The sequence below is a fragment of the Sinohyriopsis cumingii genome, chromosome 1 (assembly GCF_028554795.1).
Source record: "Sinohyriopsis cumingii isolate HCF-2022 chromosome 1, ASM2855479v2, whole genome shotgun sequence".
In the NCBI taxonomy this organism is placed as follows: domain Eukaryota; kingdom Metazoa; phylum Mollusca; class Bivalvia; order Unionida; family Unionidae; genus Sinohyriopsis; species Sinohyriopsis cumingii.
The window spans coordinates 184,826,594-184,842,642 of NC_142961.1; the positions used below are offsets into that span (position 1 = coordinate 184,826,594).

A 16,049-nucleotide genomic window follows, 5' to 3' on the forward strand; every position below is an offset into this window, starting at 1 on the left:
TGCTAGGGTTGGCTATTAAAACAGGGATGGTTGGCCAACCAGAAACACACTTATATTTCATTTGTACCTTATCAAGTCCAAATGAGGGTGTCATAATTAATTGCCATCACAACGCCACGCTTCTCAAAAAGTGACTGGTTATTGATGTTATGGTTACTTTGAAATCATAAAATTACACATCTAAACTTGTAAAAACATCCCCAGAACAAAAAAAGTTATCAGCTTAAAAATTATTTGTCACTATATCTCATACATAGCATGGCATCATAACTGTTTATAATCCAGAATTGGAACAACGTTATGCCAAATTTCTCAGCTCCAGATCATGTGTCAGCAGAAATGGTGAATGTATAATGTGTGTTATTGTCATTCATGGTAATCAAATTTGTCTTAACCTTTTTCACAATTATGTAAATTGGTTTGATGTCATAATACTATATTTCTTTAAAAATTATTGATAAGCAGCTGCAAGAAAAGGATGACTTTATTGTAATCAAGCTTTGTTCATTTTATGACAGATATGCTAGAGCTAGGAAAGTATTATACAGCAGTATTTCTGAACATATTAGGATATGTACAATGATATACCATAGTTTTATTAGAAACTAACAATTTCATGTTCTAATGCAGGGGCCAATTACTTTTTTTAACATTTCCATCTACCAATAGCTGGAAAAATGTATTGCTTTGATTCGTAGTAAAATAGCATGTATGTATATATATATATATATATATATTGTTTCAAATTGATGGTCATTTATTTGGATAGCTATCTGATGTCTCTCACAGTCATTGTGAAAAGAGCAAGAATGGCATCCTGTTAGATCCCCATCATACAAATGGCTACAGTTTCTATATCCTGACCTGTTATGTTAAATATAAGAACTTAGATTTGTAATTAAACAATGACAACATCATTTGGATGTTTTTCCATACTAATGTTGAAATTGTTAGATAAAGATCTCATTGGTGTCTTGCATCACATCTTTTTTGTTCAACCAGAAATTTGTTTTTACACAATGCACACAAGGAACATCTTATTATCAGGTGTTTTATGTAACTTGGACAAGCTATTGTAACTCTGACATTTCGAAAAAGTTTGTTGGAGATGTAATACATATTTTATTATTATCAGGTGTTTTATAATCCTGTATCATAATATATTATCTCTGAAATTTCAAAGAGTGTCTGAGATGTAACACAGTTTTTTTTTACATCAAACTCTACCACATATTATGTAGAGAACTTCATAAGAGACAACAAATCAAGAACATTTAATATTATTATAACAAAGAAAAATAAAACAGGAAAACAAAACCAGAAACAACACTTGGGAACATTTATGATGCAAGAATGTTAAACTTATTTTTCAGAATAAAGGAATATTTAGCATCATTAATATTTTTTAGCAATGGCAAAAAAAAAGATATAATCATTCTTCTTAGACAGTAGTATGACCATCATATGGAATTAGGACTTCATTTTGAAAAGTTTTATATTTAGACAAAGAATAAATGATTTTTTTTTATAACACTTTCATGTGACAGATTCAGTGGGCTAGTTTAGAACATCTCACATTTCGACAACAAAACATTACATACACTTTTGTTATTTTGTATCATTAAAGTTGTCTGGCATTGAGAAAGCCAAAGAATGGATTTTCTAGTTTGAGCATTTCTGTCAACAAAATAGTCCTAATAGTTTAAGCCATTGCTATGAATGCAAATTGTCTGTACCAGGATATACATATACTTGCTTTTCTTGCTCATTTTATATGCATCTCCTAAGGTGAAGCCTATTATTTTGCTCTTCCTTCCGTCTGTTATCAACTTCATTTATGCACACTAACTTGAGTTAACTCAGTGGATGGTTTGCATTTGGCGTAAGTAAGAAATCTGTCGAGTTCGGATAGGTCACCATGACTGAAAGTACCCCCAAAGGGTTATGGCATTATAACTTTACTTCTTCACCATCTATCATTGCCAGGCATTGTGGTAGTCTTGGGGTATAGAAGATTCAGAGGTCAAGGTCACTGATATTTTAAAAAAGAAAAATGGTGTCTGAAAATTAATTGAGTTCTCCACCATATACCGTTATTAAACTTTATGGATAGTTTGTACTTTGGTTAAGGAAAAAAAAACCAGTCAGATTTGTGGTCAAAAGCTTAAAGGCCATAAGCACTGTGACTGAAGTAACAAAATGGCTTTAGCAAAGTGGTATTAGTTCAACATCACATACGTGCACCAGACTGTGCTTGGCTTGAATAAACCTATTGATTTTGTGACTAGTACAAAAATGGTTTCTGGACAATAACTTAAATTGACCATGATCAACAGTTACTGAACCTTATAGAAAGCTTTCTTTTGGGGTAAGAAGGATTATCAAGCTTTTGGATAGGTTGCACTTGGGTTAAGTAAGAAGACTTTGTTGTCAGCATGTCAAAGTTTATAGATATTGACTGAAAGAACAAATGGTTTTTGTACATTATCTCATGCTCCCCACCATCTACATGACCAAACATTTTAGAGTGCTTGTACTTTTGGTAAAAAAAAAAACATTGTTTTTGTGATAAAACGTTTAGAGATCAAAGGTCACTGTGGCTCAAAGAAGAATGTGGATTTTGACTACTGTAATGCGTTCAGTTTTATAGCACATACCTTAAAATCTTTTTGTAGAGATCGTGAACTTAACGTATAGAAGAGTCATCTTGCTTTTGGGGTTGAAAAGACAAAGATCAGGTGGATTGTTACCCAAGAGAAAAATGGATTTTGCAGATTAACTGTTCTTGACCAAAATTTGTGGATGGCTTGCACTTAGGTTAATAAAGATATCGATAGACCTTGGGGTCTGAAGGTCAGAGGTCACAGTCTTAGTAAGGCTGACATTAAAATAACGGTTTCTACATATTAAGTTTAGTTAAAAACTGTATACTTTGATCAAAGGTCAAAATCACTGTGACCCATTGGTCAATAATCTCCCGATTCAGCCATACAATACTAGTGCCAGCATAGAGGACTATTCAGCATAGAATACACATACATGTATACGTAAATGTTACCTTCATGGTCCTTGTATTTTAATTACTAGTAATCACAATGTCAAGTTGTTTTTTTGGCTTGCTTTATATTGGACTTGAGTTGCATGCACATACATAAAACATTTGTCTGGTATTAAAGAGTATATCAGTGTTTTAAAAACTCACACTATATCTTTAATGCCCTGCTGTTAATGTACAGCTATGGAATTGGGCATCATTCATTCTTAGAAATGCCACTCTTTCATACCGAAAGTTTTATCATCTCAACCATTATGCATTGTATCCAATAGTACTGTAATTGGTTTTCAGGATTTGGTTTTTTCAATCCATGTTTATCATATGAAGGAAAAAATGAAGTGTTTTGAGGTTTGTTAATTATATTGTACCTCATCACTTAACAGTGGCATTCTATTTTATGTGTTTGTATTTTCCAAGTGCACACTTGGCAGCAGATGGATTATATTTAGTGTACATTACAATCTGAATTACATGCAGTTTTAAGGCTCAAGGTCACAGTTATCTACTCCTAACAGTGTCAAAATTAGTTCTGTATGTTGTTGATAATCATGTTACATGCATGTATACTGAGAAATATATTTTTGTTTAAAGGTGAAAGCTTGGAAACGGTTTGTGAATTTCAAGATGCAAATTTGCTCTTCCCAAATACACCCTCCGATTCTGCTGGTGATATCAGAGCCAAAACATGGAACAAAGAAAATGGTATTCGTGTTGCTTCGTGGATGGAAAAGACAAATTTTGAACCCAACAATGTATATGGGGACAGACTGATGGCTATTGGGGAGAACAGTATTAAGATTCGAAATGCCACACGATCTGACAGTGGGACGTACACGTTAGTCTTAACTAGTGGGTCAACACAGAAGTTCACAGAGTACACATTGCATCTGGAGGTGCTAGGTAGGTACTACAGATAAACCTGTCTTGAGAGACCACTACTTTGGCCAATATGATTGGCGTTTCAAGACAGGTTGACTCTTCTCAATAGGTTTGTGTAAGATGACCAGTTTTCAAGATAAAATTCAGCAGGGTTTACAAAGGAAAAATACACCAATTACTATACATGCATTTATTCTTAGTTCATAGTTATTGTTAAAATATTTGATTTATTTCATCTCAAAATAATTTTGAATTGCAATAAAGATTTACATCAATCATTAAATGGTCACATTTAGATTTGAATATTACATCACATTACCTGAACTCCTGTATTAAAAGTTTTGATACTTGAAACAACTGGACATTGGTCAAGGGAATACTCCAGTATGGTATATGAACTTGTCTTTGTTATTCCATTAAGCTGCCAAATAAACACCTTAACGAAGTAGAAGTCAAAGGACAGTAGGTGTAGTTTACATAGTTTTTTGATGGACAATCAATACAGATGTTGCCACCTAATTTTAAATCCGAGATAATGAACAATCAGTACAGTCTTTGTTGACTAAGTTTGTTTGGTCATCATATTTGCCCAATTGTTCAGACACTAATAGCCACCAAATACAAAACTCCAGACTTATTAAAAAACACTGTAATTGAATGCTTTCCTCAGGGTCTGTACTATGGTGACACTCTACAGATATTACAAACTCGTGAGAAAGTGGTGGCAGGTGTACAGTGAAGTTGTTTACATTTACAACATGTGCAGTAGAGAGAATGTTGGTATACCTTGATGTTACTTTCATGTACTGTGGCTGGAATTTCATTAGATATTGTACCTGTGGAAATTTTACATGATCTAATCACAGTTAAAATTACTGCTTCCTTTGGCATTCATGATACAGCCTTACTGTGGTTCAAGTCCTACTTGGTCAACAGGACACAAATGTCTGCAAATGGAATACACTCCAGCCCAGTTAATCTATGTTGTGGTGTTCCACAGGGGTCTTTTCTTGGACCTGTTTTCTTCATTTTATACACTCAGCCACTCTCAAGTGTCATAGATCATCATCCGGTGTCTCACCAATTGTATGCTGACGACACCCAAATATACAAATCTAGCAACCCAACTGAAGATGATGCTACCATCCAAGTTGTAGAGAGGTGCATTTCTGATATGATATCATGGACGACATAACAAGCTGCACATGAATGATGATTGACTGAGGCCATTCTGATCACAACACAAAGACTTTCTCAGTCTCATCCTTTACCTCAAACAATAAATATCAGCAACACCAACATTAAATTGACACAGTCAGCACAGAACCTAGGTGTTATTCTGGACAGTACTCACATTGCACCAACATGTCATGAACATATCCAAAGCAGCATATCTTGAGCTGAGACACATCAGCTCAATTCGCAAATATCTTTCAGATGATGCCACTAAAACACTAGTGTGTTCATTAGTACTTTCAAGACTGGACTATTGTAACTCAATTCTGTCTGGTTCATCTCAGTATCTACTCCAAAAACTTCAAAAAGTTCAAAACACAGCTGCTTGGATCATACTTAGAGTACCATGATCAGAACACACATCCCCGCTGCTCTGTACCCTACACTGGCTATCCATTCCATCCAGAATCAAACACAAAATCTGTTCTCTGTGCTATGTTTCACTGACAGACTCCAGTCCAACATACTTATCTGACCTCACCAGCAAGATACTTACGCTCCTCTTCTGATTCATTATTCCCACTAAGAAAACGAAGTCATGTGGACAGCATTCTTATGCGTACCAGTGCCCAGCAATGTGGAATGAACTGCCCACTGAACTTAGAGACAAAAACATGGTGATCCCATTCAAGAGTGCTCTTAAAATTCACTTATTTCGACTGCAATATTAATAATTTAATGTCTACTTTTCAAAGTGGCTTTCGATATGGCCGTAGCACCAATGACCCTCTGGTTAGGCTGGAAACATTGATTTGTAACGCTTTTATCAAGAAGGAACATTTAGTAGAGGTTCTCTTTTATTTAGAAAAGGCCTATGACATGACATAGGAGTATGGGATACCGAATGATCTGCATGATCTGGGTCTAAAAGGCCGTCTGCCCACTTTCATATCAAACTTTCTCTCAGAGAATTCAAGGTACGAGTGGGCTCTACTCTCTCAGATCTGCACGAGCAAGAGTTGGGTGTGCCCCAGGGCAGTATTTGATCTGTGACACTTTTCAACATCAAAATTAATAGCATCACTAAATGTTTGGCTCCTGTTGAAGATTGTTCTCTATATGCTGATGATTCCTTAAAATATCACTGATCAAAGCACATGCATGAAATTGAAAGACAACTACAACAAAATATGAACAAGATTCAAAATTTGGCCAATGCTAATGGCTTCAGATTTTCTAAATCAAAAACAGTATGCATGCATTTCTGTCAGTTACAAAGCCATATGACAAACCTAAACTCACGCTGGATGGAACAGCTATACCAGTTGTTGAAGATTTTTTTAAATTGGTATTATCTTCAAAAAAGAATTGACCTTCATTCCACACACAAAGAACTTGAAAGCTACATTTTGAAATCTATAGATTTTCTTAAAGTAGTTGCGCACACTGACTTGGGTGCTGATAGAAGAGTCATCCTCAATTTATATAGAATGTTTATTCACTCCAAACTAGACTATGGTTGCATTGTTTATGGTTCATCCAGAAAGTCATGTTTGAAGATGATTGACCCAATTCATCATCAAGGAATAAGACTCGCTCTGGGAGCATTTGAGACATCCCCATGTGAAAGCCTTATTGCTGAAGCGAATGAACTACCTTTATCACATCCTAGAGAAATGCTTTCCACTCAGTATGTTCTCAAATAATGATCAAACCCTCTGAACCCTGCTTTTTACAGCTGTATTTCAATCCAAATACAAAACATTGTAGCAAAACAGACCATATGCTATACCTTCCTTTGACATTAGCATATCATCCAGCCTTGACAGTACAAAAATTGATCATCCTAGAAATCAGAAAGCATGCAGTTCTGAAACACCTTCCTGGCTACTTGAGCAACCAAAAGTCCTTTTTTTTGCTGCACGATGGAAAAAATCTGAGACAAACATTTCCATCTTCCACAACTCATATTGTGAAATCCTCACCGAATTTAAAATCTACAGAAGAATTGATACTGTTGGATCAAAGGATGAGGAAACGGCTGCTGCAGCCTTCGTTAATGGAAATCACACAACAAAAGTTCGCTTACCAAATGGTACATAAATTTTTTTTAGGCAAAATCAGAGCAATAGGCCTTGCTCTGCAGTATATAGAAAGAAAGCATATTTTAAACAGAATTGTGTTTTGTTTTGGGACTCACTATCAGTACTTCAGTCACTACACATGAGAAAATTGGAAAACCCAGTACTAACCAATATTCTCAAACAAAAATACTGAGCTGATTAGCTCCCACAATATAATATACTGTTGGTTACCCAGCCATATTGATATTAAAGGCATTGAAAAAGCAGATTGCACTTGCTAAAATGGCCCTATTGCAAGAACCATCTGATTCTAAAATACCGTATACTGATTTTAAACCTAGTATCAAAATGTCTGTACATCAGAAGTGGAATGATACAATGAAAAACAAACTTTATGCAACCAAGCCATTGAATGGACTTCCTACAGAACCATCTTTGGGGACAAGGTGGTCATTGCAAGAATTCAAATCAATCATACTTACATAAACTACTCCCACATGCTAATAGGCGAAGACCCACCATAGTGCATTTCTTGCAATGAACCATTCACTGTTCAGCACTTTATAATAGAGTGTTTCAATCTCTATCCTACTTGCGATCAGTACTACAATGTGCATGACGTGAATGAACTTTTTGATTTAATAAATGTCTCTTGTATTCTAAAATTCCTGAATGAAGTAAACATTTATTCTAAGATATAAATTTTATGTTATCACCTTGAGTATTTTTATGTAATGTATATACCATCCTTCGTACTCCATACCTTTTCATCTAAATCATCATTAACATGCACCATTTACATTTCCCATTGATTGGTAAACTTTATATATTACCCTTAACGTCTTATCCTTTTGCTTTTAACTGTGTGATTTCATTATTGCTGGTCGATAAGGAACCTTTTATCACTTTTAAATAATCCTACATATAACCTTTTGTGTGGCGCTAAATAGCCAAACAGTGCTGATGTGCCATACAATACAATCAATCAATCAATCAAGCATTCTGCAGTATTTTGATTTGGAATTATTCAAATTACTCTTCTCTGGATTTTCAAAGTGCTTTCAGTACATTTAATTATTGGGTAGATTATTGCTTTTTTTCTCTCACAATTTGCTTTATTTTCCTTGTATTAAAATTTCACAAATATATGGCTACCACAGTAATTTTCAAGAGAGCTGTTAAATTTCAGGATTTCTGGTGTTTAAATAACTGTAACATAAGAAAAGTAACAAACTGCATAAACCTTTTAAAATGACAACCAGAACATTGTAATCATTCTTTCAAGACAAAGACCTCATCGACCCTAGGCATTTCTGATTGATTCGAATGGCAAACAACATACCTGACTGCTATATTGAAGCTCTTTAAGAAAGTTTCTGAATATAACATTGGCATTGTGTGATTTTTTCCAAAGATAAAGAAACAACACTAGCTCAGTAGCTGTAAATTTGATGATGTACATCCTTGTCTGCAATTAATCAAGAAAGAGTGATTAATCATAATCAGGATTTACCTGACTTCAGCATTAAAGTGGCAGTTTGTGATGAACTTTAGCATGGTTTACAGTCTTTAGCATATAATGCTACTTGCATGATCTTTAGATTTCAGAAACTGGTAGCAAGACTCAACTTCTGTTTTGTTTAGATCAGGCCCTCCTAAATGGTTGCAAAGAATTAAACAAGAAGGTTAGTGTGTTAAACTCTGTTGTAATGTGGTTGTTGATAGCAGTGTTCACTCTACCTCAGCCTGGACCCTCTAAGTGGTCATGGTTGACAAAGGATTTAATGAGGGTCAGTGGTGTTTATCTCTGCTTTTGCGATGTGGTCATGTGGTCATTCATAGCTGTATCCAATCAATTATTTTGCCTAAAGTTGTGGTCACTGGTCACATTCTGCAGGTGATCAATCGTGTAGATAATAATATTGATTTGTGGTTGACACATGGTTCCTGGCTTTAGATGAAATAAAGTTATTTGGGAGTATTATGGTTGATTTTCAGAAAGCATTTTATCTTATTGATCGTGACTTTTAGAAAAATTAAAAATCTACCACTGTAGTAACACAGTTCATGAATGTTTTCTTTGGTTCTGATGATCTCCGCATGATTTTTAAAATGTGTATTGTTATACTTTCTGAAATAATTTGAATGTCAGTGACTGCTTTCTTGATGATAAACTGAGCATTATGATGATAGTAGTCATGACTCCCACACAGCAGACACAATGAAACACTGGAATGTCTAATGTGTATTTATATCTTTCTTGAAAACTATAAATGGCAAGCCACACGAGATAATCTCCTACTTTCCTTTGCTACCCATGGCAGCCTGTGCTGAGATTTCTTGTTTTTCATGAGTAGGCATAAACAAAAATACATCATCACATGCCCATTTCACTTCCCCCATAAGTGCCTCGTGATCCCATGAGATGAGATGACGCTGGTCACGTGGTTGGTCAGAGAACGACGGTTGCATGAAGAGTACAGTTTGGGAGCAAATTAAAGAAGAAAACACCAAAAATTAACAGCGTAATATACGACTGCGGGAGAAAAGTTTGGCAGTCATCGGGTTTGTGCATTCCGAAGCACTAATTTCCGCAAACTGGGTTGCACCTTTGCAGAGGCAAAGTGTTGCAGATAGTTTCCCAACTTTTGCGAGTTTTCAGTGAACTTCAGTGTCAAGAAAATGGAGGGTGCGGACCACCCAAGGCAGTTCCCAGAGGGGACAGGCTTAATGAGTGAAATACTAAAAAATTGTCGCAAACGCAAAGGAAACGTCACAGATGATGTGAGTACGGTTTCCGGTACGGGTCTGATGGGGAAACGAATGCATTCGCCATCAGCAACTGCCACCATAGGTATGAGGTCTAGTGGGGCACATGTTGGGCAGCTGGGGAAAGCTACATTAAGTCGACCATTACGACAAGAAGACATGACGTCATTGTCTGATACTGGCGCAAGTCACGTGATTTCCGCCCAAACAATCAATATGGCTACCCTGGATAAAGAATTGGCCATGCAATGTCAGTTGTGGACACAAAACGCGGATGTTGTGTCCAAAATGCATGCGCGCATGACAAAAATGGAACAGATCTTGGCGAGTGTTTCTAATCAAACCCAAATGCCAAACACATCAACTGCGGTTTCTGCAGGATCGGCACACCTAGGGCAGTTTGGAAAGGATTTGGACACTGTGCACGATAAAGGGGACGTCGACTCGGATGTGGATGTTGCAGGTTTAATTATGCCAGATGCAGATTCAGAGGTCAGTGCAAATGATGATGATGATTTGTTTACGGACTTGGAAAGTTTTGTCCTGGAACATCAAAAAGCTGGTCCAAATGTGGATGACAAATTAGCGGAAGTCCTCAATAAAGGACTACGTTCTGTGTTAACCTCCGACAAGCTAAAACCCTTGCAGGAGAAGTATCCCAGACCAGGCAATTGTGACAATTTAAAGGTGCCAAGAGTCAATATTGAGGTCTGGAATGCAATGTCAAAACAGGCAAAGAGTGTGGATATACTACTGCAAAAGTTGCAAACTCAGTTAGGGCAAATTTTGGTCCCTACCTTAAGGGCATTGGAATTGTTCAAAAAGCATAGAAACAATCTTCGAGAATTGCCGTTAGATTCAGTTAGGGACCTTGTCATGGATACTTTTAAAATGTCATCGTTTTTGTTCAGCGACTTCAGTTTTAAGCGTCGTGACTTAATAAAACCTGAGCTAACCGACATGTATCAGCCCATCTGTGCTGCATCGAATCCCATCACAGACTGGCTTTTTGGAGATAACCTGAATGGGCAGGTAACTAAGCTAAATGAATCCCAGAAGGCTGGGACTCAGCTGCTGGGAAAAAAGCAGCAAGAAGCAGCAAAACGTCAGGTGGCATCAAATTTTAAAAGCAATGTACCTTTTCTAGGACGTTCTTATTCACGGACCGGACACCTCCGGCACCGAAATTATCAGGGGCAGCAAAATCATCGCTGGAGACAGGGTTTCAAAAAAGTCCAGAAACAAGGAACTGGATTTCTCAAACATCGGAAGGATCAGTAAGATCTTCCCAGGCTATTTGTATGCAGCCTCATGTAAGTACATATGTTTCTTGTATGATCAATACACCTGACAATTTTGTTGCTGGGAAAATTTCAGCATGGTTTGATGCATGGCAGAATATTACTTCAGATCCTTGGATTCTGAATACTGTGAAAGGCTATGAAATAGAGTTTGAACAGCAACCTGTGCAAACGTGTATACCTAACCAACTTAAAGTCTCAATAACTGAAGAGAAACTGATAAATGCTGAAATTAATAATTTTCTTGCAAAAGGTATTATTCGTAAAGTTTATTCAAAACCTGGACAGTATTTTTCAAACATTTTCATTAGACCTAAAAAAGATGGGTCTATGCGACTTATTTTGAATTTAAAACAATTCAATACAAATGTTGAGAAGATACATTTTAAAATGGAAACTTTGAAAACAGCTGTTAATGCCATGAGAAAAAATTGTTTCTTTGCATCTGTTGATTTGAAGGATGCCTACTATTCTGTTCCTGTGGCTCAGATACATAGGAAATATTTGCGTTTTCAGTGGTTTGGGAATATATATGAATTTACCTGTTTGCCAAATGGTTTGGCATCTGCACCATGCGTTTTCACCAAGCTACTGAAGCCAGTTTTTGCATCATTGAGACAAAAAGGGTTCACAAATGTGGCATACATTGACGATAGTTGTTTGTTAGGGGCATCTTATGATCAGTGTAGGCAAAATGTTATGGAAACAGTTCGTACATTTGATGGCTTGGGCTTAACCGTTCACCCCAGAAAATCTGTGTTTGAACCCACCCAAAAACTAGTATTTGTTGGATTTTTGCTAGACTCTGTCACAATGACTGTCCGACTAACTCGAGATAAAGCAGACAGTATCGTTGCTCATTGTTCTGACATATTGCGGAAACGGAACATCACTATTTGTGAATTAGCTCAACTTGTGGGAATGCTTGTTGCTTGCGAACCAGGCGTAGAGTATGCACCTTTATATTATAAAGATCTAGAACATGAAAAAGATAAATACTTAAAGATACATAAAGGTAATTTCGATGCTTATTTGTCTCTTTCGGAAGAGAGCCGACAGTGTATATCTTGGTGGATATCTAATGTGTCCGCCAGTTATAAAGTGGTTTCACATGGTGAACCACAAGTTGTCTTGACCAGTGACAGCTCCCTTGTTGGTTGGGGGGGAGTAAATCATACAACCAAAGCTGAAACAGGTGGTCATTGGGATCAAGAGGAACAACTGTATCATATTAATTTCTTGGAACTGAAAGCATGTTTTTTGACATTACAATCTTTTTGTTCCAAAGTGACGAACACACATGTGCGCATCTACATGGATAACTCTGTAGCAGTTTCATATGTGAAAAAAATGGGGGGCCGCATTTCTAAACTGCATAAATTATCACGTGATATCTGGCTGTGGTGTACAGTTAGGGGTATCTGGTTAAGTGTTTCTCATTTGCCGGGAACACTAAATTGTGATGCAGATAGATTGTCTAGAAACATAAATGATGATTCTGAATGGAAGTTAAGTGCTACAGTCTTCAATGCAATCATTAAAGTGTATGGGCACATAGATGTGGATTTATTTGCTTCCAGGCTAAATCACCAAGTTCCGAGTTATGTTTCATACCGACCTGACCCAAAAGCTATAGCAGTTGATGCTTTTTCTTTAAAATGGAATTACAATCGTCATTATTGTTTTCCACCTTTCAGTATGTTGGGAGCAGTGCTGCAAAAAATGGCCCAAGACGAAGCAGATGTTATTTTGGTGGCACCACTATGGACAACGCAACCCTGGTTTCCGAGTCTCCTGCATGCTGTAGTCGGTCCTTGTTTTCTACTGCCACGTCCACAAGACATTCTACACTTGGCACACAATCCACAACGACGACACCCCCTCCAAAAATTGAAGATGGGTGTTTTTCACTTATCAGGACAGCACTCAAAAGTCAAGGATTATCAGAGAGGGCTGCCTGCCTCATCATCAATTCATGGAGAACATCAACTAAAAAACAGTATTGGGGTCATCTCCAAAAGTGGATGCTATTTTCAAATCAGCGACAGATTAATCCATTTGACCCACCTGTGACTATTGTTATAGAGTTTTTAACAGAATTAGTAGATAGAGGTTTAGGTTATAGTTCTGTAAATACAGCTAGATCTGCAATTTCATCATTAGTTAGTCTTACTTCTAAATCCAGACTCGGCAAGAATATTTTACTTAAGAGATTTATGAGAGGAGTGTTCATTGCAAAGCCTTCATTTCCAAAATACACTTTTGTGTGGGATGTGCGGCTTGTGTTTAACTATTTTCTCTCTTTACAAGGCAATGACCAATTATCGTTACAGGAACTTACTATGAAGTTAGTCATGCTGCTTGCTTTGTTGACAGGACAGAGGTGTCAGACACTTCACCTTATGCAGACAAATGGCATTAAATTCGGTGTAAACAGTGTACAAATACACATTTCTTCATTGCTGAAACAATCTAAACCAGGTAAACACCTGGAACCTTTTGTTTTTGAATCTTATCCTTTTGACAAAAAATTGTGTGTTGTTTCTTGTTTACAGTGTTATTTGCAACGGACTAAGCTTTTGAGAAATTCTGAAACACAGTTATTTATCAGCACACAATCTCCACATAAAAAAGTTGCCAAAAGCACAATATCAAACTGGATAAAGACTGTTATGAGAAAGTCTGGTATTGATACTGCAGTTTTCCAGGCTCATAGCACAAGGGCTGCATCTGTTTCTGCAGCCTGTGCAAAAGGGGTACCATTGGGTACAATTTTGAAGGCAGCTGGCTGGGCTAGTGCCTGTACTTTCAGGAAATTTTATAAGAAGCCTGTTACAGACCAGACTGAATTCAGTACAAAGGTTTTGTCTGCATCCAGAATTGTATAATGGTAATGAAATGTACATCTTAATTTTGGGTTGTCTGGTTTGATATCAACATATAAAATTTCTTCTTTTTCGGGTTTTAGTTGTTGTTAATCAATTCCATAAATGGAAGCCTCGCTCTGAAATCTCATGGGATCACGAGGCACTTATGGGGGAAGTGAAATTGATAAATTAAACAAGACTTACCAAGTCGAAGTTTGATTGTAATTTCATGAACCCCATAAGTGCCTTAGTGATCACATGCCCACCCTTAATACTTCCCACCCAATAACACATTGAGGCTTCCATTTCTTTTGCTCTCAAGACTGACCAACCACGTGACCAGCGTCATCTCATCTCATGTGATCACTAAGGCACTTATGGGGTTCATGAAATTACAATCAAACTTCGACTTGGTAAGTCTTGTTTAATTTATCAATTTTATTGATAGTTAAGTGGCTGTGTTTGAAGGAGAAACTATAATTAGCTCATGGCAAGAAAATATTACTTGAGCTAGCAGTGGTTGGATAAGTAGGTTTATGCGTATTCATGTGAAATGGGGAAATTTCTGCACTGGCAGCCACGAGTAATAAGGAGTGTAGGTTTGTTATTATTTCCTGAAAATACCAACATTTATTTGGACATCAAACCTAGTCCACAAAAACAAATTCTGTAATTCTCTATTATACATACATGCATGGATGCATGCATACATACATACATACATACATACATACATATTATTTGTTGGCTTTTTATGGGACATGTTTTATTATGCAGTATTAAAAATCATTGACATAACCAGGTTCCAAGATATCAGGGTTTAGATGACAAATCTGTTGCAGAACAATAATTATGCATCTTAAGTATCAAAAATTGAGGAGTTTTGTTTTTAAAAACAAATGGCATTTCTAATGCACAATAAAAAAATTTTTTTAGTCATGCCAGGTTGCAGAAGAATAAAAAGATTGGAGGTCTTTTAAACAAGATTAAATAACAAGTCACAGATTTTTACAACACTTAAGATATTTAAGATACTGTAACAATGTCAGTGGTTTAAATTTGTTTTTATTTCCCTATGAATAGCCTCATCTCTTTGGTAGCCTCAGCAAGGCAATAGTTTTGTCATCAAAATCTAAGCCATCTTTAGTACAGGAACATGTAGAACTGTACTTTATTTTAAATCTTTTTCTTTTGTTAGTGTTGACTGTGACTAGTAGCAAAATGTAACTGGCCAAAATTGTGTGTGTAAATCGTTGATCATCAGAGGCTCCATTACACCAGTATATGCTGGAGTTTCACTGATAAAATTTGTCTCTGTACTGGAAACAGATGAGGCTGTCAGTATTAATGTACCAACAAACTGTCAAACATGTTTTAAATCTTTGAAGTTAACTGTCTCAACATCAAATTCTTAAGTTTAAATTTGCGATGCTTTGTGGAATGAACTATGTATATTGTCAAAGTGTTGACTTGTGACATCATCTTTTATGAACACAGCTCCTGTAAAGGTCACATACACATTCATTTCATTTTCTTATTCTAAAGTATTATTTGCAAAATAATTTTCTTTTGATGAGATTGATTCCATATATAAAATATAGCAATTTAATCAGTTTCATAAACAAAATGAAATTGTACATAACATTTGTATGATTCACATTCTCTTAGAAATGGGGTTACAAAATTTATGTGAAATTCATTGAACCATTCTGTTTTACCAATAGAACAAATTTCATCATAGAATAAAGTGGCTGATCAAACTCAAATTGCTGGCATGTCAGCATCACCTGGTTGCTTCCTGTCTCAAGTTGGTGATAGGTCGGCATTTCATTGTTTCTTTCCTTTTGTCTTTCTCTAACCTCTTTGGGTCACCAACTGTCTTGATTGTAGACTGATCTTTCCACTCTGTGGTACAGTA

At 36.3% G+C, this 16,049-nt stretch overlaps 1 protein-coding gene across 5 annotated transcripts in view; it reads left to right on the top strand.

The window, feature by feature from the left end:
- LOC149808523 (uncharacterized) overlaps positions 1–16,049 on the top strand; it is a 126,732-nt gene that overhangs the window by 60,541 nt on the left and 50,142 nt on the right. For 2 of the 5 annotated variants that reach the window (XM_089978417.1, XM_089978425.1), the window contains one exon: positions 3,647–3,955. In XM_089978417.1, the coding sequence (XP_089834543.1) occupies positions 3,647–3,955 (309 nt within the window). Of the gene's footprint in view, positions 1–3,646; positions 3,956–12,179; positions 14,155–16,049 lie in introns of those variants that run through there. The other 3 variants (XM_089978408.1, XM_089978402.1, XM_089978434.1) reach the window with 3 other exon arrangements.